Here is a 26555-nt window from a genome sequence, read left to right on the forward strand (position 1 = left end):
CAATAATGAAAACAACATCACTCAGGGGGAGGTCAGCACCACAGAAAAGTAATCTCGCTGGACAACTTGACCCTGAATCTGAGTGGGACCCCAAGTGTAACTACCAGTTCCCAGAAACATAGGAACTGAAGAACAGGTCAAACAGCAGCACAGGGACATAACCAGCCCAGTGTAGGCCAGTAAACCCTCTGGAACAAAGCCCTACTCTCCAATAAGTAAAATGCAGAAAAAAACAATTGCTTTCACACAAACAAGCAAAAAAGAAACTCCTTTACTACAATGGAAAATAAATGCATAAAACCCCTACTGTAAAAAGGGAAACTGAGGCCCTCTTTGTTCTTTTTATGATTAAAAGAGACTTAAGAGACTTGCAGGCACAACCACTTTGGGTCTTATATGGATTCTGATTCAAACAAACCAACCGCAAAAAATACTTTTTTTGAGATAATTAGGGTAATCTAAGCATGGACTGGTATTTAAGAATTCCTGTTAACTTCGTCATGTGGGATACGAGTTGTGTAAAAGGGACTTCGTCAGCAGGAGCTGCACCGAGAGGTACTCATGAGTGTGACAGTGTGATATCGGATGTTTTAAGCTGGAACTTCTCCAACTCCAACAAGCACAGGAATCTGAGATCCTGTTAAAATGCAGGGTTCAGAAGGCTGAGGGCCCACGACTCTGCATTTCTAACAAACTCTGGCTGATGTCCACAGTGCTGGTCCTCCGACCACACTGAGTAGCAAAGATTTATAAAGACTCCAGCCAAACGGTCAATGTAGGTTTCATTAATTTGTGAAAACTGGGATCTTGTCTTTTTAGATGTCAAAAAAATCCCACAAAAACCTAAAAAAACAAAAACCAAAAAAAAGCTAGACGCAAAGAGGAGATAAAATAATACGGTAAATATGGATGGTTGATGAATTTGAGTGCTGGGTATCTTTTACGTGTGTTTGAAATTTTCTATAATAAAACATTTTTAAAATAGTAGCTAAATGTGTTGAAGGCTTACTATACCCAGGCTGTGTGTCAAGGGCTTTAAGGGGAGAAAGGCAGGTGATGAGGGCCTCTGAGGGTCCCCATTTTCTGCAAATCCCCCACCTGGAAAGGTCCAGGCAGCAGCTTCTTTTCGAGTCTCCAGGAGCAGGTAGGTATCTATGACGCCACCCAGCCAAGCCCTGTGTCCTGCAGCAGCCCCAGGCCTTACCATAGTGAAGTAGGCTGCTGCCTGCTCCAGCAACCCCACCAGCCCCAGTTCTGTGAAGTGCTTCCCAGAGCAGAAGCCCTCCTCGTCAGGCGACAGGATGTCATCAGAGATGGCAGACTCCTCCAGCACGTTGGATGAGATATTCTGGGGTGGGAGGTGGTGTCAGTTTGGTCCTTGCCCCACACGAGTCCACCCCTTAGCCCACCATCCCTCTGGCCACTCACCTGGAAGGAAACACAGCCCACAGGCAGGTGGCGGCTGTCCTCAAGGAGGGCGAGGTACTCAGCCACCAGCGCAGCTGCGTGCACCATGCACTGTGCGGCCTCTGCGTGGTTGCCCAGCTCTGCGTGCTTCCCTGCCATGTTCTGCAGCCATGTCAGCCGCAGGTCTGGGGAGCCCTGGTATCCCCGGGCAATCCTGGTGCCCAGGTGAGGGGGAACACGAGGAAGATGGGGACTCACCTTGCCCACCCTGCCCACCCCTCACCTGTCCATCCTCTTCACTTGTTACCCTACCCATCTGCTCCACTGACCAGCCAATCTCCTCACCTGTACCCCATTGGTCACCTGTTCCCTTACCTGTCTATCCCCTCATCTGTTCCTCTTTCACCTGTCTCACCTATCTATCCCTTCACCTGACTCACCTGTCCCTCCCCTCCCCTGTAGCTCATTCACCAGTCCATCCTCACTTGTATCCTCACCTGTTCCACCTTCCATCCTTTCACCTGTCTCACCTGTCCATTTCCTTAGCCATTTCCCTACCTGTCCATTCCTTCATCTGCTCCTTACCTATCCATCCCTTTGGCCACTATCCCACCTGTCCATCTCCTTACCTGTCTCCTCACCTATTGTTCCACTCATTTTCTTACTTGTCCTTCTACCTGTCTCCCACTGATCAGACGATCTCCTCACCTGTACCCCATTTACCTATCTCACCCATCCAGTCTGTCACCTATTCCCTTGCCTGTCCATCATCTCCCATCTTCTTCTATTCACCTGTCTCCTCACTTATCCAAGCGCTGCTCCATCCTTACCTCCCTCCTTCACCTATTCATCCTTTCACTACTTCCACAAGTGTCATTCTCTCATTTGTCCTGCTTACCTGTTTACTGGTGGAACCTTGGGCCATGCCCTAGTCACCAACCCCCCTGCACACATGCACCATTTCACTTATCTCCGCAGGCCCATCCCTCCTGTAGGCCCCCTAACTTTCCTATCTGTATCACCTGTCCCATGTCCCACTCCCCAGTTTCTTACTATACTTCCTTACTTCTCCTTAAAATCACTTATTTTCCTGATCTGTCACTCCTTCACCCATTGTTAGCACCTCACCTGTCTCTCCTACCTGTCCCCCTCTCTTTGTTCTGTAGGTTCATCTGGCACCTTTTTCACTTGTTCATTTACAGGCCTGCACCTTACCTGTGCCCTCCCCTATCTGCTCACCTGTCCCCCCACCTGTCCAGGTACAAGTGGCCGAAGGCCCCCGGCCCGTCTCACCTGTACATGAGGTCAATGAGCATCTCAGGGTCCTCCTGATGCTCCTTCATCTTCACTGTGTCTGTCAGGATCATATGCAGGTTGAACATCAGGTCCTGGACCTGCAGTGGGACAGTGGCCCTCATTGGGAAGTGACAGGGCCGAGGTGGTGGGGTCAGGGGTCAAGCAGGGCAAGGCAAAGACCCTTGAGTTGCCGAGGGTGGGGCAAGAGCCTGGTGGGGTCACCTGCTCGGCGAAAGTGCTATCCCGCAGCCCAACTTCCTCCTCGGCATAGGTGAGGATGGTCTTGAGTGACCGTCGCAGGTGTTCCTCACTGAAGTTCTGTGTCGTCCCCACTAGGGATGACAGTGACATGGTCACTTGCATCTTCACACGGGCAAAGTTCTGCAGGGGCAGGGAGAGAAAGCATACCTGTGGGCCTCGAAGCCTCCACCAGGGCCTGCTCGACCTGCTGACTTCACCACTCTCCTTGCCTGCCTTCAGTCTATTGCACCAAACCCCTGGTCGGCTGCTCCTACTTACATTGCCAATCTCGAAATTCTGGCGCATGAGGAGGTAGAGTGAGGCACTGGCGTGTGTGCGGATGGTGCTAATGCGGCTGCCACAGTGTCGCAGGAGCCTCAAGCAGAGGTCGGCACACAGCTCTGTCTCCTCTTCAAATAGCAGCTCCGGGAACTGTCCCCCAGGGCCGAGACAGACACTAGTCATACCCCCGCCCATGAGCACTTGGGCAGGGGCACCTGTCTCTTTCGCCTTCTTTGGCAGTGCACAGCAAGCTTTGCAGTCAGACTCTGTTAAGTCATTGCTGTGTGATACTGAGTGAGTGACTTTGCCACTCTGATCCTCAGTTCTCTCTGAAAACTGTGGCTAAGGAGTCTCTGCCTCATGGAGTTGCTGATCACACAGACTGGGCAGCGACTATGACTCTAAGAGCTGTAGCTGCTGAGTGGTGCTCACCTTGGACACAAGGGCCCGCTGTGTGGCCAGGCCATGCTGCAAGAAGAGGGCACTCTGGGCACTGCCCAGACTATACAACACGACCTTCAATACTGCACCCAAGACACTCTCCCGGGCCTCTGACAGCATCACGGTCTGCGGGGTCAGAAATCCAACTGTTAGGAACTAGGATAACTATGGGGTCAGGGAAGGAGAGGGAGTCTGGAGTCAGAGATCACAAGGCATTGGGGTGGGGTCAGAGGTCAGGGAGCTGCTGAATCAACACCAACCTGTACGATGATCTCCAGCGTGTCCAGAACCACCAGGCTCACCTCGGTGGCCAGGTTCCCATCCACCAAGGCCTCATGTTCCATTTCTTCCTTGGTCCTGGAGGGAAGAGGAGGGACTTGGGGAGCCTCTCAGGGCCAGACCCCACCCCATGACTGAGCTCTTTCAGGCCCTCAGCTGCCCCTGAGGCACCGGTTCTCTACAAACTGGTCTAACCCTAGGGAACTACTTCCGGCCCACACCCACTTATCCACACGGTCTGAGGTTTGTCTCCAGTGCGTGATGTTCTTCCGCCAGCGTACGTTCTCCTGGTTCCCAAATGGGCTCCTCTCTGAGATGCATAGGCGCATGTTCACAGATGTGCAAAAACATAAGGACACACGTGACCATGAGAAGTAAATAGGCACAAAGATACACAGGTGGGATGACCCATGAGGACACTGGGTAACGTGGGTGCTCACTAAATGTATGCACGGTTAGATATGAATGACATGTGAGAACAGATGGGACACAGCCACCCATGTGTATGGGGATGACACATGGATGTCTTTCTGGGAAAAGAGTGTCAGACGGAGAGGTAGGGATGGGCCCTCTTGGGGCCCCTCGGACACAGAGTGAGAGCAGCTGGGGGGACATTTGTAGGGTACATCTACTCACCACGGCTCCGTCGCACCATCTCCTGTCGTGCTCCAATGGTGCCCAAGATGGCTTCTTCCAATCGAGCCTTCATGTCCAGGGACTTCTTGAATGTGAGGCTATTGATGCGCTCAAAGGCCTTTTTCCCCTAGGAGGGCAGAGAACAGGCTCCAGGTTGACTCTGCCCTTTTTCGTGAGAACCTGGGCTAACCTGGTCCTGCTTATTCAGGCCCTTTCTAACTTCTGGGACTCTGTGCTTGAAGACACAGCTTTCCTATTTTTTTCTTCTTCAATTTTTATTGGGAAAGGGGAACAGGACTTTATTGGGGAACAGTGTGTACTTCCAGGACTTTTTCCAAGTCAAGTTGTTGTCCTTTCAATCTTAGATGTGGAGGGCGCAGCTCAACTCCAGGTCCAGTTGCCATTGCTAGTTGCAGGGGGCACAGCCCACCATCCCTTACAAGAGTCGACCAACAACCTTGTGGTTGAGAGGACACACTCCAACCAACTGAGCCATCCGGGAGCTCAGCGGCAGCTCAGCTCAAGGTGCCATGTTCAATCTTAGTTGCAGAGGCCCACCATCCCTTGTTGAGGAGTCGAACCGGCAACCTTGTGGTTGAGAGCCCACTGGCCCATGTGGGAATCGAACCAGTACCCTTCAGCATTAGGAGCATGAAGCTCCAACCGCCTGAGCCACCGGGCCGGCCCAGCTTTCGTCTTTACTGCAAAGTCTTGGCACCTTCCAAATTCTACTCTTGAAGACAATCTTCCCAGCACAGAAACAGTCTCTTTGCCTCAGCACAGAAACAAGCCACCCCTTTACTCTCAGGAACTGGCGCAGGCCCATTCATGCCCAGCCCACAGCACCAAGGGTCCTGTATGCATACTTAGCCTGCCCTCTACACCCGAGTCCCCTGCCCACCCTACCAAACCTTGTACTCGAAGGCAGCCAGGCAGAGGTACAGCAAGTCCAAGAGACGACCCAGTTGAGGGGGGGACAGGTCGGCAGCCCAGTGCTGCAGCAGGGCTGGCTCTGCATTCTTTAGTACCCACAGCACACACACCAGCAGGGTCCGGCTGGACTCGGCAGAGAGGGGACAGCCTGAGCGAGAACCCTGAGGCCAGAGAGGGGACAGGGCGCTCAGAAGGGACAGAGTTGATTTTCATTTTCTCCATGTGAGATAAGAACTAGCTGATTTGAATCTTGTTACATAACTTCTATTGCCAGGTTGGATGGTGTCTCTGAGGACCGGCCCTGTACTCACCGTTGCTGGGCCCTGGGAGATGCTGGCCCGGGAGCCAGGGGCCAGGGGGCCACCAGCAATGGCCATGGCCACTGAGGGGTTGATGGTGCCTCCAATGTCCCCTTCTCCTTCTGTGTCTGAGTCAAGCATTGAGGCCAGTCTTGACCGTTGACCTGGGCCCTCTGGAAGGAGAGGAGGGGGAGAGACAGCCCTTGGTAAGTGCTGTCCCTCCGTCTCAAATTTTAGCTCAAAGGTCACCTCATCATGGAAGTCTTCCCTGATATCAATCCCCTCAGACCAGGGTGGAGTCTCCAGTTATCTATTCCTAGAGCTCACTTATTATACTTGTAATTAGATACATTCATTGTGTCCACAAAGGACTGGACTATATCTGCTCTGGCCACTGCTATATACTCAACACTTAGAACATGTCCCTAGCCCACAGGAGTAGTAATTGTAAAGATGATGATGGTGATGACAATCACAACAATAATATATGCTGCTGCTGCTATTAGAGCATCAATTGCCACTTACAAAGCATCTCCTATGTGCCAGGTACTATTCTAATTTAAAAGATATTAACTCTTAATCTTCAAAACAACAATATGCAATAAGTACTTTTATAATCCCTTACTTTATAGACGAGGAAACTGAGGCACAGAGAGGTTGAGTTATTTGCCTGAGGTCACACAGCAGGTAGGTAAATGGTAAAGCTAGTATTGTAACCTAAACCGTCTGATTCTAAAATCTATGCTCTTAAGAGAGTACCCCTCCTCCCAAAAAAAGTCTCACAAAAGAGAGGAGCAGCCAACAAATACAGAAGAGGTCGCACCCTAGAGATTCTTAAAACAAAAGGTCGACTGAGTCTGACTATAGCTCCAATCCAGCTTAACCGAGCTCAGTTTCTCATTGCAGTGAGGTGATCAGCTCCCTAACCCATCTGCCTAAGAGAGGGAAAGAAAGACTCTCACTAGAGAAAGATGACATTTCTTCAGTTCAGATGGTTCTTTTACCAACAATGTCCAAAATACAATAAAAAGTTACAAGACATGTGAAGAGGCAGGAAAATACGACTGGTAAGAGAGAAAGAGAGACAACAGAAGCATGTACTTAGATGACCAAAAGTTAGGAAACAAAGACTTTAAAAGAAAAAGTAGCAGAAAAGATAGAACAAAATGGATAAAAAGAAGAATTTCAACAGCGAATTGGAATCTACAAAAAAAAGGATTAAATAGACATTTTCCAACTGAAAAATATGTCTGAAATTCAGAACTCAATGGATGGGGTTGATAGAGGCCTGGACACAACAGAAGACAGAAGTCGTGAACTCAAAGACAGGTGAACAGAAAATTTCCCAAGTGAAGCACACAGAGAAAAAAGAATGGAAAACAACAGAGCATAGCATGCATGTGTGACATGATCAAAAGGTCTAACATACGTGTAATTGGAGTCCCAGAAGGAAAGAGGTGAGAAAATGAGGCAGGAAAAAAACTCAAGAGATAACAACTGAGGTGCAGCTGGATGGCTCAGTTGGTGAGAGCGCGAGCTCTCAACAACAAGGTTGCTGGTTCAATTCCCACATGGGATGGTGGGCTGTGCCCTCTGCAACTAAAGATTGAAAACGGCAACTGGACCTGGAGCTGAGCTGCCCCCCACTACATCTAGACTGAAGGACAACAACTTGGAGCTGATGGGCCCTGGAGAAACACACTGTCCCCCAATATTCCCCAATAAATATTTAAAAAAAGAAAAAAAAAGTGATAACGGAGAATTTCCTCTAAATGATGAAGGGGATCAACCTACAAATCCCCAGTCTGTGCTTTTAACCACTGTATGTACCACTGTATGTGTGTCCCTCAGTAGTGCCAATGAATGTGCACATGAGTGACTGAATGAACACAGGGCTCCACTGCCTTCTCACCCTGATGTTCCCCACCTTCCCTCCTCACATCCTCTCTTAGAAGATAAATACATGTTATAATATCTCCCATTTATTGTAGGCTGACAATATCCCAGTGCTACAGCTCCCCAAATTTTCATATAACTATAGGAAATAGTTGGTGCTACCACTGTCCTCATTTTACAAGTGAGAAACTTAAGCCTCAGAGAGGTTAATGGCTTACCTCGGGCCCAGCGCCAGCACTTGAATTCAATCTATTGACCCTAATGCTGTGTTTTTACTTCTGACTGTGCTCTCCCACATTCCCTGACCTGAGCCTTGAGTATCAATCAAGCTCCCGGATCATGTGACCCCATCATGCCCTGACTCGCTCACCAGCAAAGTCGTGTAGCCGCGGCAGTGTGTCCCGGGCAAGCGACAGCAGTGGCAGGTACAGCTCGGCCACACGGGCCTTCACGGTGGCCTCAGCGTAGCGGGGGTCAGCGTCATGGCCACAGAGCAGATTGTGGACTGCACTGATGGCTTTCTTGTGCAGCAGGGATGCCCTGTGGGATAGTGAGGTGATCAGGACAGAGTGGACGCAGTGCCTGGATCTTCCTACCCAGAGGCCAGACAAGGCCTGCGCTTACCCCTCAGCCTCGGGTTCCAGGGCCAGTGCCAGTTCGGTCAGCAGGAGCCCAGCCAGGAAGTGCTGCTGCCGGAAAGGCCCACTCAGCTCGAACATGCTGGTCACCTTGGAGTCTGGAGCCTGGCTGGAGAAGGTGGAGCTCTGCAGAGGGGGGAGGAAAAAGCATGGATGGCAGTGGACAAGGGTCAAGGGTCATAGGTGAAAAGTTAGGATTAATTCATTTGGAGTTAAGGGTCAGAGGTGAGAGATTGGTATTAATTCATCTGGAAATGACAGCAGACATTGAATTAAGAGTCAGAGGTGAGTGGTTGGGGTTAACCTATCTGTGATGTGACAGGGCATGGGGGTCAAAAGTCAGAGGTCTGAGAAACAGCAGATAGAAGGCAGGTCTGGGAGATGATTTAGAGGTGAGACATTAGAAGCTGGTCCTCCTGGAAAACTGCTGACCATGAGGGGTCAGAGGTAAAGGGTCAGTCACTCTAGGCAGTGGCCCACTGTGAAATGGACAGAGGGAACCTCAGAAGATAGGTTGAAGGTCAGAGGTCAATAGGAGGAGCCAGAAGTGAGGCCAGCCCACCTGGGAGGTGGTGGATGATACGGAGGGTGAGGGCGAGGCTGGGGGCGACAGGGGACAGCAGGGGAGGTTGAGGGTCACGTAGTGTTCGTGGCTGCACAGGATGCGGGTGAAGTCCATACGCAGAGTCAGCAGCACTGCCGGGTTGGGGGCTGACTGGAGCCGTGAGGCCATCTGCAGGGGAGGGAGTCAGAGGACATTTACAGTTTCTCTGCCAGCCACGTCCACCACCCCACTATACCACCTGCAGGTACGCCTTTCCTGCCATGCCCACCCCTACCTGCTTGTAGTGAGCCCGAACCAGGCTGAAGACAAAGCCACGGTCTGCCAGGGACAGCAGGTCGCTGAGGAAGAAGGCCAGGCTGGCATTGAGGCGCTCGGCCAGCTCCGCGTCCTGGGGACACAGGGCCTGTCAGCCCACAGCCACAGACACACCCCATCAAACCTCAGTCCCCACACAGGGCCTGATTCTCGTAAAGGCCACCAGAGACCTCCAGGAGCCACATCACTGCCCCAGAGCCCTGGGTCTTCTTGATATACCCTCATCTCTGAGCTGTAGCCAGTACTGGCCTTCCTGGTTGTCCTCCTCACTCTGACTAATCCCCTCCCCTGCCCAGAGTAAACATGTCTATACCCCTCAGAGCACCATTCAGGACACTATTTTCTTTCCTCTTTCATCAAATTTAAATAACACAAGGTGGATGGCAGAGACTGGTTGCTGACGCCCCACTGTATCTTTTCTCTCCATCTCAGGGTATCAGAGTTTAGAGCTGGTAAAGACTACATTTCCCAGCCTCCCTTGCAGCTGAGGAGAACCATATGATAACCTTCTAGCCAATGGAATTTGAGGAGAAGTAATATGGCCACTCCAATGTTCCCACAGCCTGCCATGCCTGATATGGCAGGCAAAATGGTGAACCTTGATTGCCAGGCCCACACTGTGGAGCCCCCCACCAGCCCAGTTACACTCAGCAATAAACCGTGGTCACATTTAAAGCACTTGTGATTATGTTTGAGCAAATTAACCTCTGCCATAACTGATAAGACCCCAGCAATCATTTAACGAGCATGTACTGAGCATCTACTATGTGCTAAGTCCTGTGAATGAGACAGAGGCAGTCTCTGCTGCTTGTACAGTTCACAGTCTTGTGTCGGGCAAGACAGACAATAAACAAAAGGATTCCAGATAATTCTGTTGTCTCCAGATAATTTCGAAGACAACTGAACAGGGTGCTGTTTTAAGAGTAGCCTGAAAGATGGGGAGGAAAGGCATTTCAAGCAGAAGGAACAGTAAGGCAAAGATCCTGGGGCAGAATGTGCCCAGCAAGGGTAAGGAATAGCACAGAGGTTGCCATGGCTTCAAGGCCCAGCTGGTGCTTGTTCTGCCCTCATGTTCTCATGAGCTATTCTGTGGCCTCGAAAGTCAGCTTGAGCAGCCCTCAGTTCCCTGCAACCCAAAGAAACAAAATACAAAACCTGCCTGAGCTCTGAGTCTACAGGGGGGCAGAGACTGGCTCTGCCTTGTACACAGAGCCTGATATAGTCAGTGCTCGATGAATGTCCAGGAATGAAACCACTGTGGCCTGTCACTGATGCCCCACTTACAGCTAAGATGATGCTTCTCAGGGGCGTTGTTCTTTCTTGCAACTCTTTCTCAGGGTGATTTCCTCATAATCTGGGGCAGCCCCTGGGAATGTGAGCCCTTGGGGAGGCTCCAATGGAACAAGGTCGAGACTTTTGAGACCAGACCAGAGGTCACAGGAAATTGCACAAGGGCTGGCTTGGGCCAGACTGGCATTCAAAAATCTGGAAAGTTCCCATCAAATTCAGAAGTCCTATTCTACTTTAAAAATCAGACATTCTGGCCACAACTAACGGGCACATGCCTTGTGTTCCTCCATAAGCCCTACTCTCTCAACTGAAGCTGGTGGTGAGGGTGTGGGCTCTGGAGCTGGTGGCTTGGGTTCAAATCCTTATTGTGTCCCTTCTCAGTAGTGTGGTAGAAGGTTGTTAGTCATTCTCTGCCTCAGTTTCTCCATCAGTAAAATGGAGATAATAATACAAATTTCATAGGGTTGCTGGGAGAATTTAATGATGTGATCCATTTAAAGTATTTAGATACACAATAAACACTCAATAAACGCTTAATATTATTACTATCATAATTATTATTATTGCCTGCCCAACTCCTGCGAGCTTTGGAATTAGTGATCCAGGACTTGGACAATCGATCAAGGTCTCAGAACATCAATGTTGATTTATTGAGCAGTTATTGTATACTGACACTGTGGTAAAGGCTAATGGATCTGCTTTGTCACTTCTCTGCATCACTAACTCCCATTTCTGCTTTGCTCACTCCATTCCAGCTATACTCATCACTTCATTGCCCCTCAAACAGCCCAGGCATGGTACTGCCTCAGAACATTTGCACTTGCTATGTCCCTTGACTTAAATGCTCTTCCCCCAGACATCGAATAGCTTGCCTCCTCACCTCCTTCAAGTTTCCCCATAAAATTCAGTTCCATGAGGGCAAGGATTTTGGTCTGTTTTGTTTACTGCTGTGTCTCTAGTGCCCAGCACAGGGTTATGCACACAGTAGGTGCTCAAGAAATAGATGCTGAATGAACCGACTCATCCAGCAAATGGGATTCATGGTCTCACAGCCAAGAAGCATTGGGTGGGATTGGCGCCCCCCCCTTTTATGTCCTCCCTCAAGCCCTTCCCCCATTGAGGACCCTCCCCCTTCACCTTGTGGACCCGGGTGATGACCTCCATGCCTACAGAGCCCACCAGAGCCGCTATGTCGTCCAGGAAGCGCCCAGGGAAGCGGAGTTTGCGGGGTGTGTCCAGCCGCTGGCCCAGAATCAGGTGCAGTGCCATGCTTTTCACCTGCGGAACGGGGTGAGAAACAGGGTGGGGTTTGAAGGGCTGCAAGTGATACTTTAACAGCAAGGCAGATAGTCTAAAGGCTGGCATAAGGGGTCCTGGGTGGAGCTTGAGCCCAGTAGTTCTGGGCTGAGGGCAGGGCCTGAGAGGCTGTGGGCAAGACTTGCAGATTGTGGCAGGGCTTCAGAAGGCCATTGGCAGAGTCGGAGTGGGTCCCAGGCAGAGTGCAAGAGGTGGGAAAAATGAGGGAATGGAACAGGTCTCCTGGGGCAAAGACTGGATAGGGTGGGGCTTGAGGGAGCCCTGGGTGGGACTTGAAGGCCCACCAAATGGGGTGGGGCTTGTAGTCAGGAAGGGTCTTTCAAGGCACCTCTTGAAGAGTTTGGCGGGGGAGGTGACCAAATGGGTTTCCCTTTCTCTCTGGAGCTGTCTCTTGAAGGGGGTCACCTCACTGGTTAGGGGTCTCTCCAGACAGTCTCATAGGGAAGGTGGAGGGTGCTTTCTCTCTATGGAAGGGGTTTCAGTTAAGTTTCAGGGGGCCTCTCTCTAGGGAGAGATCCCCTTAGGCATCTCTTATCTTTCTATGTGGAGGTCTTTTGGGGCCATTTCTCAGGGGTCTCAGGTATAATCTCCGGAGGTTTCTCTCCCCAAGGAGAGCGTTTCCCCTGGGGGCCTCTTGCTCTCAGGAGGGGAGGAGGCCATCTTACCATGAGTTGAAAGAAGAACCAGGCATGTTGCAGGACGGCCTCACGCACAGCACTGCCACTGACCACCCATTGCAAAGCCAGCTCCTCGTGAAGAAGCTGGAGGCAGGGACAGGGGTCACAGAGAGCAGAGGAGCCTACCCCTACCCCCCTCTGGAGGGCATGACAGGGGAAGATGCAGCTAGAGGGCTTGGGGTTAGATCAGCAGGAGGCCATGCAGGAGAGAGGGGGCAGAAGGATTCGATGTGTCCTTTCCCCATGCTCTCCAGACCCTGCTGGGCTCAGGGGATGGGAACTCTGGACCCCTTTGCTGGGACCAGACCAAAATTTCACCACCCACCCTCTGCCTTCCACTACCTTCTGCACAGTGGGTCTCGGCTGGGTGGCTGGTGGGGCTGAGGAGGAGCTCTCGAGGTAGGAGGTTCGGTTAGAGCTGCGGTCGGTGGCCTATGATGGGATGGGATGAAGAGGGTGGGATGGCGACGGTGGGGGGCGGGGTTAGTGTGGGTGTTGGTGGTGTGGACAGGAAGAGAGATGACTTACATGGACAGAGGAAAACGTGTCCATATGGATGGGCAGTAGAGGCGTAGAGAAGGAAACAGTGTGATAGAGATGAAAATAACAAGGAAGACACAGTAAGGTGACAAGCAGGGCAAACAGAATAGGTGAGAATGTGGCCCAGAGCCCACTGGCAGAGAGTGCAAAGATGAGCGTGGATGGAGCGGGACCAGGTAGGGACAGGTGAGAGAATAGATGGGGGGAGTGTAGGTAGAGAAGGTGAAATCAACGTAGACAGTGAAAAGAGAACGTGTGGTCAGAGGAGGTAAGAGTGAGTGTGGACAAGGGTGGAGAGTGTGATTGAGTCTGTGAGTTCAGAGGTGGACAGAGGAGGAAGAGGGAACAGATATGGAAGAGGGAGAGTATAGACAGATGGGGTTAAAGTGAAGATGGAGGAGAAAGAAGAAGAAATATAGGACAGAGGAGGTGAGATGGTGATGAGAGGCAGTGGAAGCAGACGAGAGAGCCCCGGGTTCCAGGCCTAGCCCCACTCCAGCCTTGCTTGGAACCTTGCTGTGTTTCATTGTCCCCATCTGTGAAATGGGTATGGGGGCTCAGGCTCCACTCTCCCCTCTCCCTTTGCTGGTCAGGAAGTGAGGCTGCTGACAGGGAGAGGAGGTCCAATGATGGAGGTGGCCCAGCACTGGGACCTGCTCAGGCCTCTGCCTCAGCACTGGAGGGCCCCCCAGCTCCCACAGTCCCAGACACATGCCCTGCCTCCTTGGCATGTACCAGATGGGCCATCCACTGCATATCCTATGTGATCTTCATCATACTCTCCTCATCATATCCTATGTGATCTTCAAGGCTCAGCTGACACCTTAGAGATCTGAGGGCACTGGTGGGAGTCCTGATAAAAATGAACGGGGGCTGGCAGGGCCCATGAACCCAGATTCCCAGCAATCCTGGCAGAAGTCTGTCCAAAACTCCCCCTGCTTGTGCTGCTAATAGTCCCCTGGCCCACCATGCAGTGCAGGTTGCCTGGGTGATGGGCACAAAACTGGAACAGGGCCTGGGATCTAGTGTGCAGGGAAACCAGTCCCTGTGGCTTCCTGGCTCCACCTCACCTTTCAGATCCCAGCAAAAATGTCATCTTTCTGGACAGGCCCCCAGATCACCTAGAGGGAGGCTGGTAGCCCGGTTTCTGTTAGTGTCCTTTCAGGCATTTTCACCCTATGCACTCATACTCTGGTGTGTTTGTTTGATTGATGTCTATCTCCTCAACTGGCCAGCAGGTCTGGGGCGAGGCTGGGCTGAGGATCTATTCCACCAAAACATCCCACCTGCAGTGCCCTACTCCCTCCCAGGTTAGGGACAGCTGCACTGAGCACTTTACTTTGAATCTTTACCACATCTGAAAATGTGGTACAGAGCCTAGAGTACAGAGTGAGCCCGTAGCAGAGCCAGGACTCGAACCCAGGTCTGTCTGAAAGGATAGCCCCTCCCCACACCAGGTGTCTGGGATAGGGCTACAATAAAGGGAACTGCCCACAGGGGTCCCTCTTTGCCTGAAACAGGATGGGGGAGCCCAGAGGTTCAATTCTGTCCCCTTGGCACCATTCAGGTCATTATGTCAAAGGGAGAATTTAAGAGTCTCCTAAACAGTGGATTAAAGGGAGAAATAGGCCATGCAGGGCAGTAAGGTTACAGTGATTGGATTTGCATACCATTTGCATGCTATTTACATATACCACCCCTGTTCCTTCTGTCTCTGCCTGAGACTGTGGTCCATGTGGCAGCAGAATGCTGGTTTAGATGACCCGGTGATGCCTACCACACCAGCTCCACAGACCCAAACAAAGGCAGGAGGAGTCCACTGCCTCCTTCAGACAGCCCCCCTAGGTTAGTCAGCTGCAGCCAGGGAGGTAAGAGGAGCTCATTCTGAGGTGGGGTCACACACGTGCAGGGGCAGGGAGGGAGGGCACCTGTCTGGGGTCGGCCCCACAATAAGGGGGTGCCCGTCGCAGCACAGCCTTGCTGCCTCCTGGAGCATAAGCAGAATTCACCCAGGAGTGTGAGCGGTCGATACCCTGGAGATACATGGGCAAGTGGTAGAATCCACAGGCAGAGGGCAGAGAAACGAGCATGAAACACCAAAGTGTGAACACTACCCTGGACTATATGTGTGCCCATGTAGACACACGTACGCTATCCTGGAAAATGGGTGTACACATACATGCATGGAATGCACACGTATATGCCTCCTGTGTATGTATGTGCATGGGGTGCATAAATATGTGCACCTGTTTGCACGTGCATGGGACACACATGTATGTGTATCTCTGGATGTGTGTGCATGGGCAAACACATGTATATACACCTGTGTACATATTCATGAGGCACACACAAACATGCACCCGTGTACGTACATATGTGGGGCACACACCTATATGCACCCGTGTACATACATGTGTGGAGCTGGAGCACACATGTATATGTACCTGCTGTACTATGTACACATTTCTCTTTTTTTCAACCAGGCCAAGTTCGGGCCACCCCTTCTTGGGTCAGCTCCAGAGTGTGGAGCCCAGGCCCACCTGTCACAGCTCCCATCCTGTGACAGCCAGAGCCCGGCCCTGCCGCCCAGAGTCAAGCCTGTGTCCATGCTGCTGTTATTTCCTATCCTCCATCAACACTGAGATCCTTTACCCACCCACCTGGCAGCCGTGGCTACTGAAGCTGGAGGTTTCAGGGGCCCCCCTCACCCTACCTTGCTAGCCAGAATGCGGGAGACCTCATCGTCCACAGAGCCAAGGGCCACGGCCAAGTCAGGGTTGCTGCTGCTAATGCTTTTAGAGCGAGCCAGGTAGAGGCTTGCAGGGCGGCCAGGGCCACGGGCCAGTGTGGCAGGCTGCACTGTCACTGGAGGGACCCCTGAGCATGAAGGGAATATGGTCAGCCACCGGCCTTCTTGCCCCAATGACCTGCCCCTTCACAGTGGGCTGCCCCTGGTGAAGTCACTTTTCTTTTTCTGAGTCTCCAGGTTCCTCACCTATAAAATGGATGTGATAATGGCTGCTACCTCACAGTAATTTGGGGGAGACTAAAAAACACTGAGAACATAGTAAGTGCATGGTACATAGTAAATGCCCAGAGGGGTTAGTGGTTATTATTAATTATTTATCAAATGAAAAAAAAAATCAAACTTTATTGAGTACTCATTGTACCAAGCATTTTGCATTGATTACTATGTCATTTACTGTTACCAGTGCCCCCAGGAGGGGACGCTGTTATTGTCACCATTTTAAGGTAGAGCTGCGATTCAAACCCAGGCAACCCTGCTTGAGTTCCCATTTGCTGACTGGCTGAATCACCTGCCAATCTAGTGTACAGAGACCACACCCCTCAGAGTAGGGCAAAAAGTTACTCCTCTCTTAGAGTTTGCTCAAACCAACCAAGGCTTGTGAGGCCTAGGACCTTTGCATATGCTGGGACCTCTCCTCCCAGATATTTCCTGTCCCCTAGTGTCTTCCACCAACACTCACCACCTGGGAGGCTGGGCTCAGTGCCAGGCAGTCGGAAGGCATAGTAGACATAGGCAGCCAGCAGTGGGCAGTGACCACGGGCATCCTGGGCAGCCTCTAGGCTCCGGTGGACGACGCTGACTACATGGGCCATTGCTTCAAAGGCTCCACGACCCAGGTTCACTGCCAGACAGAACAGAGGTCATGTTCCAGGGCCCAGGGCCTCTTACCCTCGTGAGGAATAGACCTTAGGGTCCAAGGGATCATGTGGCCATCAAACGATCACAGAGGACTAGCTTTGGGCCCAGGGGGTTGGGGTCATTTTCCAGATTGGGAAACTGAGGTCTGAGGCCCTGCCTACTCACCTATCTGGCCGCCGATGATTGGAGGCCGTACGACCAGACGTACGAGCTTGTCCAGCACATGGTGAGAGAAGGCGACGAGAGGCTCGGGGCTGGTGAGGCGTAGGGCTGCCAAGCTTGCCCGCAGCTCCTGCTCCACAGTACCCTCGCTCAGCACACCGTCCTTGAGCCGGAATGGGAAAGCCCCCTCCTCCAGGACATGCACCAGGGTGAAGAACTTGTCCAGGTGTGGGTCCTGGGTGGGGGGTGGGGCCAGGGGTGAGTGGGGAGTGGACAGGGACCCTGGTATAGGAAGCCCCCAAAGGATTGAGTAGGAGGCTGAGTGGGCAGAGACACTGAGGCCAGGGATCAATGAATCAATAGTATGGACAGGGACAAGAAAGTAGATGAAGGAAAGGAGGAGAGAGGGGGAGTGACCACAGAAATAGGAGGGGAAAATGGAGGGGGGAGAGACCATGTAAAGGGCCAAAGCCCCAGCTGGGATGCCCACTGGCACAGCTGTCCTGCCTGAGTCAGCAGCTTCCTGGGTGACAGGTCCAGATGACTGATGTCACGTCCATGGCCTAAGGCCAGGCCTCCCTGGCCAGTGGGAACTGTTGCCCAACCCCAGGGCTGGACTCTTGGGTTCCCATCCCACCCCCTACCTGCGGATGCACAGAGGACACAGCCGTCAGCTCCACACTGAACACGCCCTTATGACCATCCACCCAGCGCATGCCCGGCAGCGCCACCTGTGGGAGGGACACACCAGGTGGGCACTGGTGGCCCTCCCCCATTGATCCAGCTACTGGCCCCAGTCATTGCAACACTGTGGCCTGAACATGGCCCTGCCTGGGGGAGCAGCTGGGCACCCTGCCCCTGGCCTGGCCCAGGGACTGGGCATGGGGGTGGAGGGCAGATGGAAGAAAGCACTATGGGGGTTCACTGGGCAGGCTGGAAGCCCAGGATGCTAACGGGGGAATACAGAATGGAGACCCAGGGTGAACATTAATTGAAGGGAGTGAATCAGGAAATAGTATAATGGGAGACTCGAGCCCCCAGGGGCATTAATGACAGAGGGTGACAGCATTCACGGAGGGGACATGGGAGTGATCAACCCTGAAGTACTCCTGGGGGGCAGTGTGTAGGGAGGCAGGCAGGGCAGTTAGTGGGGCTCAGTGAGTGCAGAGGCAGGGGGCACTAATGAGGCAGGGATAGCGGGGGACAGGGAGAGACACATGGGAACATGGGAGCAATAGGACACACAGAGGCAATAATGGGGTGATGAGACAGCCAGGGGTCCTGAAGGCCGTAACAGGGGACAACAAGGTTTCTAGGGGTGTTGATGAGAAGAAAGGCAGGGCATGAATGGGGGACCATGAGGACAGTGAGGAGCAATAACGGGGTTTGGCAGGGCACCAAGCGTTGGTGGGAAGGTGGCTAATGCATTCCTGGGGAGCCCATAATACAGAAGCCTGGGGAGCTATGGGGGCCAAGGTGGTGGGAGGTGGTGTGGGGCAGGGCACGTACGTCAGGTGTGAGCACAGAATAGCTGGGCGGGGGCTGGTCCACGGACACAGGTAAGCAGAAGGGGCCTGTCCTCAGGCGGCTGTGCTGCAGCAGTGGGATCCACTGGGGAGAGGTTGAGGCTGGGTGAGGGGTGGGGCTGGGCAGGGGCTAGGAGGGCTGGGGAGGGGAGGATGTAAAGCCCGTGGGAGTCTCCAGGGGGCCTCACAGTAAAGCCCACGGGAGTCTCCAGGGCCGCGCCGGGCCGGGGCTGGCAGCTGACATGGTAGAAGGTGAAGAGCAGGTGGTGGTTCTCGGTCACGCAGGCTGGAAGACGCAGCTTGAACTCCTCATAGAACTCAGGGGACCTGGCAGGGCCAGACTGGGGTTCTGTTGGGGGCTAAGATCCCCGCCACCTCCTCGGCCACGTGTCCCCCCAGTGCTGAGGGCCCCACTGTCTCTGCTCTCTGCCTTGGGTTCCCCCACTAGCATTCCCAGAACCTGCCCCTCCCTCCCCTCTTCCTACCCGTGCCCCCATCAGTGCCAGTCTCCCCACCCCTCCTACTTGTTGTGGTAGACCACAGGTGTGAAGGCCTCACGGGTGAATTCGCTGCAGCTGGACTTGCCAAAGATGACCTGGAGGAATGGGGGCATGAGGGGCCCACCAGGGAGAGCCCACCCACCTCCCCCTGGCCCAGCCACTGACCGGCAGGGCCTGGCTGGGGTCCTCGCCTGCCATGTACTGCACTCGCACAGTGAGGTTGCGCACGGAGCCCTGGCGACTGCTGAAGTTGAGGCTGTGTGGGTACACGTACAGCAGGTTCCTGCAGAGATGGGGGGGCTGCGTGAGAGGGACAGAAGAGGCTGGGCTACTGGAACAAGTCTGGCCTAGGACACAGGACAGTGGCCACACAGCTGGGACATCAAGGGCTGGCTAAGTGGCAACAGGGGCATGGGCCAGAAATGTGAGTGGCAGACAGACAGGCACCCTCAGAGCACAGATGGAGAAACAATGTAGCAGAAGCTGGGAACACAAAGGGACTTTGGGGGCACTAATGAGGCATGATGAGACAGGGCTGAGGTTCTAAGAAGGTAGCCCAGGTGGGCCAGTGGTCAGGTATGAGCCCCACCAGGCTGATCTGCCCCTCATCCACTCAGGGGCCTGACCAATGCTTCCTCCAGGAAAGGTCACTAGTTATGTGGCCTCTCTCAGGTGGAGAAACTGAGGCTGGAGTCAGAGGTTAGGGGCTAGGCTGGGGTCAGAGTTCTGCCTCTTTCCCCAGGGATAACTCTGTGCAAGCCCCAACCTCCCTCTGGGCCTCAGTTTCCCTATCTATATATAATGGGGTCATTGAACCTCCCAGCTGAGCCTCTGTAACAATACCAAAGACGGTAACAATAATGACAATAATTGCACTAAACACTAATGGGGCACCTACTGTGCACCAGGCTTTGTTCTAAGCACTCAACATGAAACAACTCATTTACTTCTCATAAGCAGCCTGCGAGGCAGGACTAATGTCATACCCATTTTACAGGCAAGGAAATTGAGGTACTTGCTCAGTCATCCAGGGAGAAAAATGGCAGTTAGCATTGATCTGGGTCATGTGTGGGTCCTGGAGTCAGGTTCTATGGCCTTGGGAATTTTGCTACCTGCACCCACTCCCCCAGCTCTCAACCAGACCAAAAAGGCCTCAGCACTGCAGTCTGGTGGGAAGTGTATAAGACTAGCTAGTGTAATGGCAGGGAAACAGCTCTGAGCAAATGGGCAGTGCTCACAAAAGCCTCACCGTTATTGTTGTCATGCCTATCCACAGGTGGGAAAACCAAAGCTCAGAGCCCCAGGGTCTCCCAGCAGGGCTTGAGCCTGTCTTCTCCCAGTGCTCCCAGCCCACACCTGGCCCTGAGCCCCAGCTAGCGTGATCCCAGCATGGCTCAACCAGACATTCGTCTGACGCAACCCTCACGCCACCACCAGGCCCTTGCGCAACATGGGGCACCCAGCTGGCTGGTTAACGATTGACCGGGGGTTAAGGGGGTGTTTGAGCATAAAAGGTGATGGCAGTGGCACTGTGGCTGTATCCAGTCCCTCAGCCATGTCCACGATCATGCTGTGTCTGCTGTGTGCCGTGGCAATGGTGGTCCAGCCTGCCTCTGCGGCCCCCGTGGGCAAACTGAAGCCAGCGGAGAATGAGGAGCTGACCCTGCTCTTCCACGGGGCCCTGCAGCTGGGCCAGGCCCTCAACAGTGCATACAGGAGCACAGAGGCACGGCTGATGGAGGCCAGGCATAGCGTAGACCTCTACGGCCGTGCACTGGGGCTTCTGGGGCAAGAGGTCAGCCAGGGCTGGGATGCAGCCCAGGAGCTACGCACAAGCTTGTTGGAGATCCAGGTGGGCACTGCAGTTGGGGCATTGTGGGGTATGTAGGAGTCTGTGGTGGAGTTATGTCTAGGGTGACCTGCCTGAGTTTGCCAGAAAAAGTGGCTTCCTGGAATACAGTACTTTCAGTGTTAAAATCAGGCAAATCCCAAGCAAAGACAGTTGGTAATCCTACTAACGTCTCATTAACTATTGATCAGACAGAAGAAGATGCTCTAAAGCTGCAAGCAGAAGCCACGGCCCATGCACTGCAGAAGGTGGCCCAGGGACAGCAGGTGCTTCAGGACAGCATGCAGCAGCTAGAAGTCCGGCTGAGAGGCGCTTGGCTAGGCCATGCCCGCCAAGAATTTGAGGCCTTAAAGGTAAGGGGCTCCCAGCCCGGGGGGAGTCAAGACCTTGATTCCCATCCAGAAATTGCTTCTAGAACAAGTCCTAGAGACCCCTCCCATCAGGTCAGCTTCCCAGCACCATGACCTCTACCCTGCGTGACCCATGTCCATTTCTGTTCCTCAGTTTCCCCATTTGCAAATAAGGGCAACTACTGATATCTCAGAGCAGAGCCAGGGACTCAATGCAGATAAAATAGTCAGCATGGGGCTGGGTACATTGTAGATACTCAATAAATGCATACTATTAGAGTAACTGGTAACGTTTCTTGAGTGTCCAGTAAGTACCCAGCACTGTTTTATGCCCTTTAATACTCCATATCATGCTCATAACCCCATGAAGTGAGTCCCATTTCGTCCTCATTTTACAGATGGGAAGTGGAGGTGAAGGAGTGGCAGTGATTTGCCGGGTCACTGGGCGGGGGTGGGGTTTGGATTGGGTTGGGTAGGGTCAGGGGATGGGAGGTGAGGCGGCCCCAACTGAGGTTTCTGTCCTGACCCCACAGGCTTACGCTGACGAGCAGAGCCACATTGTGTGGGCCCTCACGGGCCACGTGCAGCGACAGAGGCGGGAGATGGAGGCGCAGGAATACCGGCTACGACAGATCCAGGAGAGGTGAGCCTGGCGGGGGTTGGGTACGCAGTGCAGTTGGACTGGGGGTGTACGCGCAGCCAGATGGGGACCCTCTGCCTTGGCTGAGCCTCATTCATCTCTCTGCCAGACTCCACACAGCAGCGCTCCCAGCCTGAGCCTGCCTGGAGGAACTGAGGACCAGCCATGCACCAAGGGACGCTTCCACGCCCATGCAGCCCCTGCACGTGGAGGAGATGCCTGTCCACTAGGGTTGGCCAGGCCGCGGGGCCCCGCTTCCGGCCATGAAGCAGAGACAGAAGCAGGCGGGGACGCTGGCAGAGGACATGGCACCGTCGAGGGGGGGTGAAAGAAGCACATGTGCCTTTTCATGCCTATACAACCCCCAATAAAGCAAGCAGTGGCATCTTACCCTGGTGTCTGTCTGAGAGAAAGATCTCATTTTGCATGATGCCCGAACATCCCCCATTCAAGTTCCCAGCTGGGCCCTAGAGGCTGTACCTGTAGCTGGTGTGGGGTGCGTAGACCTCACGGGCAGGGAACTCCAGGATCTCCTTGGTGGGCCGGCCCCTGGGGTCTGGGTAGGGCTTGACATGAAGCAGTTCCGGGGACAGGCAGAAGTGGGGGTTCTCAGGGGCCGGGGAGATGTCGATCTTCAGCTGAGCTGGGGAGGGGTAGGTGGTTTGTACTTGACTGGGAGCCTCTGGACCAGGCCCCACCCTCTCTGGGCTTGTCGGTCAGGGCTCTGGCTCTCCTATTCCGCCCTCTGGTGGCTGTCCTTCAGGTGCTAAGGCCTAAGTTACCCTCAGCTCCAGTCTTTCGCCCCATATTTGATCAGCTCAGCCCTCAGGGCCCATGCCACCATATCCTTCATTTGACCCACTATCGTTCCTATTTATTCTGTTTCTAATCTGTGGCTCCACTAGAAGGTCCAGGCCCTGAAGTCAGGAATTTGTCTATCACGGTCACTGTTGGGTCCCCAGGGCTGGACACAGCAGGTGGTCATTGTGTGCTTGTTGAGAGTGACTGTGTGACACCTCTTGTTTACGGGGTGTGCCACGTACCGGTCACAGGCCGTAGACGCCGTAGCAAGGACGATGGGCGCCGCATGTCAGCAAGGAACTTGAAGAGGTCCTCATCACTGAGCCGCTCAGCTTCCTGCACGGGACCAGTCCCTGTGAGCTGGATCCCAGGGCCTGTGCAGCCACAGGAGGAAACTGGGTTGTGTTCCTTATGGCCCCTTCCCCAGCCCCAGCCACATCACCTGCTTAAAGAAGTTGGTGACAGTTAGTGTGGCTGGTCGGAAGCCGGAGAAACTGCAGGCGTCGTCCCCGCTACTTGTCCGGTCCGGGGGCCCCCGTCGGCGGCGGTCAGTCCAGGCGGGTCGACGCTCTAGAGGAGGGAGTGACAGTGAGGGATGGCGGAGGACAGCGATGAGAGGCAGGGAGGGAAAGAGACTTGGCGAGTCGACCTGGTACCGAGTCTGGCCAGCAGAGGGCTCCCCTTTCCTTCCCAGTAGCCACGCCCCGGCCTGTCAGCCATGCCTCCTCAGTTAGCCTCGCCTCCTCACCGCCCTCTGAGTCCGAGTCACGGTCTGGCTGCCCCGCGCTGCTCACGATATTGGCCAAGTGTACCGCGGTCCAGGCGAAGGGCATGCGGTAGCGGCCCAGGCGGGTGCAGAACTGCTCCGCCGCCAGGCGAAGTTTCTCCAGCTTCTCTTTATTCTGTGGGAAGACCCTCCGACACCCACAAGCTCAGTGCCCCAGGCCTGCTGAATCCAGTATCTGGCCTGCCGGGCTGCCCTTTCACCACTGGATCCAGCCTCTACCTGCTTACCTTGGCTGTGTCCGCCTCCTTCATCACCATGTAGGGCTCACAGCATTCGCTGATGTCTCCCTGCTGTAGCACCTTTTCCAGCTGAGGGGCAGGCAGGCCCAGTGAGGTGCTGCTAGGACCTCAACCTCCCCACCCCACCCCCAACCTCCTGGACCCCTCATGAGCCCCCAGACACCCATCCAGCTGGAGCTCTGGCTCCAGCACCTCCCACAGCTCCTACTGTCCTGGGGATTGAGTGCTAGCAGTTGACTTGCCTGTCCAGCAGCCCTGCTCCCCACCTTTTGAACCCACCCCAAATCCAAAACTCCATATTTTCCCTACATCTTAATTTTTCTTTGTTAGTATGAACAGAAGCCACTCCAAGCATAGCTCTGGGCCACAAGAACTAGACTTCAATCCTGACCACTCCAGGCTGTGGGACCCTGAAAAGGTCCCTTACCTGTTCTGTGCCTCAGTTTCCCCATCTGTAAACTGTGGGCTGTGGCAACCCCCATCTCACAGGGCTGCTGTGAGGACCAAAGGCAGGAATCCCTGTGAAGCCTGACTGACCGTGACAAGTGCCAGCCCGTTTGTGTTCAGTTAATGTCATTAGTGTAACCTAACTGAACTTTTTTGGCAAGGAAATTTGAGCTCACTTCTAGAAAATCCCAAATAAATATGTCAACTAGGTCTTTCTTCCTCTAATAAATTGAAAAACATCTCTACTTCAAAAAACATTTTAAATGTCTGTCCCCATGTGCCAGAATGCCATAGCTCCGCAGGCTACCCACTCATTTGTCTTGGCTCTGCTGTCACCTCTCTAGAGAAGCCCTATGTGATTTCTCCCCACCTGGGTTGGGTCGGGAGCCTTCTCCAGGCTCACCCCTCTGACTGTGCTTCCCCCACAACAGTCCTGATCATTGTTCTTGGGACATGTCTGTCTTCTTCCATGACAGCAGGGACTGCTCCTGTGACATTCACCATTACCACCCCCTTGCCCAGCCCAAGTGAGCACCTTGATGACCAGGAATATGTCAGGTGAGGGGTAGGTCACGGAGAAGATGGCAGAGCGGGCCAAGGTGGAGATGGCCGGGTGGGTGCCATGGGCTCGCAGCAGCCCCTTCGTGGAATCCGAGTTTAAGTCAAAGTAGAAGTTCTCCGAGATCTGAGGGTACAAGAGGCAGCTGGTCAACACCTGTAGGAAGCCCACTGTCCTGCAACAAGCAGGAAAGTGGGGGAGGAAGGGGAAGAAAAGGGCTCCTACCTTCTTTTTCTCCCGTACATCATACAGGGCCAAGATGCCAAAGATGGGCTCAATCTCGATCTCAAACCTGCGAGTGAATAGGGTGATCTGGCAGAGGCTGTTCCGCCATCCACATACGCCGTACCCTCGAGGCCCAACCCAGACTTGGTGCAGGGTGGGGGGGCATCTAATTCCCATTGGGCTACACAGAACCATATTTAAAGGCTTGTAGGAAAGGCCTGTCCCATTTTGCAAAAGGGGAAACTGAGGCACCAAGCTTCTCCCCCCCACACACAGTAACTCACACAGAGCCCTTCCCATCACAACCATGGCCCTTGTTCAGTTGTCATGGAGGCGGCTTTTGGGACAACAATCCCTCCCAACCTGAAATTCTAGACTTCTGGGCCTCCATGTCTCCCCTCTCTGGGGTGTCCTTTGCTACCTTTGCTACCCTGGACTGAGTCCCGTCTTCGCTTGTGTGAATGGCTACTATAACCACCTCCCTGTCTTACTCTGCTTGCTGGCCCCAACTCACCACGTGCCTTCTACGGAAGCATCTTAAAAACTTTTGAGGCTCTCACTGCCCTAAGAACAAATTCGTGCCTGGGCTGTCCCTGCCCCACCCCCTCTTGGCCTCATTTTTCCCCTCCAGATGTCTTGCCACCTTCGTGTGCGCTGTGCCCCCCACCTAAAGAGCCCTATGTGGTCATCCCATGGTTACATGTCCTGTATACAGTAGGTACTCAATGAGTGTTTGTTGAATGACTGGATGAGCCTACAGAGCCAGTTCCCAACACTTGTGCTTGGGGCAGGCGGCCTACCTGGGCCTCAAGCCAGACCAGGCCTCCCTTTCCTGCCCCTATCCAGGCAGGAACTCAGGGTGGGGAGGGACAAGGCCGGGCTCGGGTCCAAGGCCACATCCTGTTCAGCTCTGTTCCCACGCACTTCTGGCTGCTCCCTGGGGACTAATGTGGAGGGGGCCTCGGGGGGCTGGAAGCCAGGCCCAGGGTCACCAGCGTCCCCTCCAGCCTGGATCCCAGCAACAGAATAGGCGAGTGCTAGACTCTGGCCTCACAAGTTGTATGATCTTGGGCACAATGACTTTATCACTTTGTGCCTCGGTTTCACCACTTGCACCCACCTCACAAGGTTGTGATGAAAATTAGAGTTAATATATGTGAAGGTTAATATATACTGAGAATAAAGCCTAGCACACAGCTGGTACTTAAGGATTGGTGGCTTTGAAAAATGAAAAAGGAAGTCTTATTTCCCGCCTAAAAGCCCATGGGCGGCCTCATGGGTCTCAGAGCTGTACACAGCAATGGCATGGCTCTCATAGTGAGTACCCAGTGTGTGCCACACTGTAACTCACATGGTCCTCTTGCATGTGTGAAGAGAGGGAGGGGTGGGTCAGCACACTCACTTAAGTGACAGACACTTGACCAGGATCCTCTGTCCGAAGTGTTCACGGGGCGGCTCTGGGCGGCTGCAGCGTTCCACAGCCTCGTCCTGCCAAAAGCCCGGCGGGGGGTGAGGCTGCGACATGTCCTCCATGTAATGCTAGGAATGCATGGCCTGAGACCAGTTCTACCCCCAGCCTGACGAATCTTCTTGCAGATCTTTGCCTCTGAGCCTTTGCACATGCTGTTCCTCCTGCCTGGAATGCCTTTATTCTCCCTTTCTCATCTGGCTGATGCCTGCTCATCGTTCAGATTACGGCTCGGCTGGCACTTCCCCTGACCCGAGACCTGGGCAGGCACCTTCTCCAGGTGC

The 26555-nt window shown here is 53.6% G+C and overlaps 2 protein-coding genes across 10 annotated transcripts in view; one reads left to right on the forward strand and one right to left on the reverse strand.

Moving 5' to 3' along the window:
* Positions 1-26555, reverse strand: part of DOCK6 (dedicator of cytokinesis 6) — a 40659-nt gene that overhangs the window by 4469 nt on the left and 9635 nt on the right. For 3 of the 8 annotated variants that reach the window (XM_019744902.3, XM_074338162.2, XM_074338164.2), the window contains exons 7-41: positions 26206-26291; positions 24804-24870; positions 24555-24704; positions 23561-23641; positions 23295-23448; positions 22989-23116; positions 22789-22882; positions 22226-22388; positions 19072-19189; positions 18931-19001; positions 18595-18733; positions 18390-18491; positions 17525-17611; positions 16884-17115; positions 16540-16701; positions 15765-15928; positions 14980-15084; positions 12854-12943; positions 12500-12595; positions 11655-11795; positions 9187-9300; positions 8910-9080; positions 8334-8473; positions 8080-8249; positions 5826-5986; positions 5493-5675; positions 4582-4708; positions 4171-4255; positions 3927-4023; positions 3658-3792; positions 3223-3375; positions 2926-3084; positions 2701-2801; positions 1429-1621; positions 1205-1348 (exon numbers count right to left, since the gene is read on the reverse strand). In XM_019744902.3, the coding sequence (XP_019600461.2) occupies positions 1205-1348; positions 1429-1621; positions 2701-2801; positions 2926-3084; positions 3223-3375; positions 3658-3792; positions 3927-4023; positions 4171-4255; positions 4582-4708; positions 5493-5675; positions 5826-5986; positions 8080-8249; positions 8334-8473; positions 8910-9080; positions 9187-9300; positions 11655-11795; positions 12500-12595; positions 12854-12943; positions 14980-15084; positions 15765-15928; positions 16540-16701; positions 16884-17115; positions 17525-17611; positions 18390-18491; positions 18595-18733; positions 18931-19001; positions 19072-19189; positions 22226-22388; positions 22789-22882; positions 22989-23116; positions 23295-23448; positions 23561-23641; positions 24555-24704; positions 24804-24870; positions 26206-26291 (4563 nt within the window). Of the gene's footprint in view, positions 1-1204; positions 1349-1428; positions 1622-2700; positions 2802-2925; positions 3085-3222; positions 3376-3657; positions 3793-3926; positions 4024-4170; positions 4256-4581; positions 4709-5492; positions 5676-5825; positions 5987-8079; positions 8250-8333; positions 8474-8909; positions 9081-9186; positions 9301-11654; positions 11796-12499; positions 12596-12853; positions 12944-14979; positions 15085-15764; positions 15929-16539; positions 16702-16883; positions 17116-17524; positions 17612-18389; positions 18492-18594; positions 18734-18930; positions 19002-19071; positions 19190-22225; positions 22389-22788; positions 22883-22988; positions 23117-23202; positions 23449-23560; positions 23642-24554; positions 24705-24803; positions 24871-26205; positions 26292-26555 lie in introns of those variants that run through there. The other 5 variants (XM_019744903.3, XM_074338160.2, XM_074338161.2 and 2 more) reach the window with 3 other exon arrangements.
* On the forward strand, positions 20426-22135 carry ANGPTL8 (angiopoietin like 8). 2 transcript variants are annotated; one of them, XM_074338170.2, is made up of 4 exons: positions 20426-20758; positions 20947-21108; positions 21639-21748; positions 21866-22135. In XM_074338170.2, the coding sequence occupies exons 1-4, from the start codon at positions 20462-20464 to the stop codon at positions 22071-22073; spliced, it is 777 nt and encodes a 258-aa protein (XP_074194271.1). In that variant the 5' UTR covers positions 20426-20461; the 3' UTR covers positions 22074-22135. The 2 variants fall into 2 exon arrangements, with proteins under 2 accessions (XP_074194271.1, XP_019600470.2); XM_019744911.3 differs by having other exon boundaries at positions 20427-20758; positions 21855-22135.

This window comes from Rhinolophus sinicus, chromosome 15 (assembly GCF_057876585.1).
Source record: "Rhinolophus sinicus isolate RSI-liver-muscle chromosome 15, RSI-T2T, whole genome shotgun sequence".
Classification (NCBI taxonomy): Eukaryota; Metazoa; Chordata; class Mammalia; order Chiroptera; family Rhinolophidae; genus Rhinolophus; species Rhinolophus sinicus.

Bases quoted from the DNA above. Each gene is read 5' to 3' on its own strand.
- ANGPTL8 (XM_074338170.2), top strand. From the start codon at position 20,462: ATGTCCACGATCATGCTGTGTCTGCTGTGTGCCGTGGCAATGGTGGTC. The intron at 20,759-20,946 runs GTGGGCACTGCA...ACTATTGATCAG, and splicing joins CAAGCTTGTTGGAGATCCAG to ACAGAAGAAGATGCTCTAAA. The intron at 21,109-21,638 runs GTAAGGGGCTCC...CTGACCCCACAG, and splicing joins AAGAATTTGAGGCCTTAAAG to GCTTACGCTGACGAGCAGAG.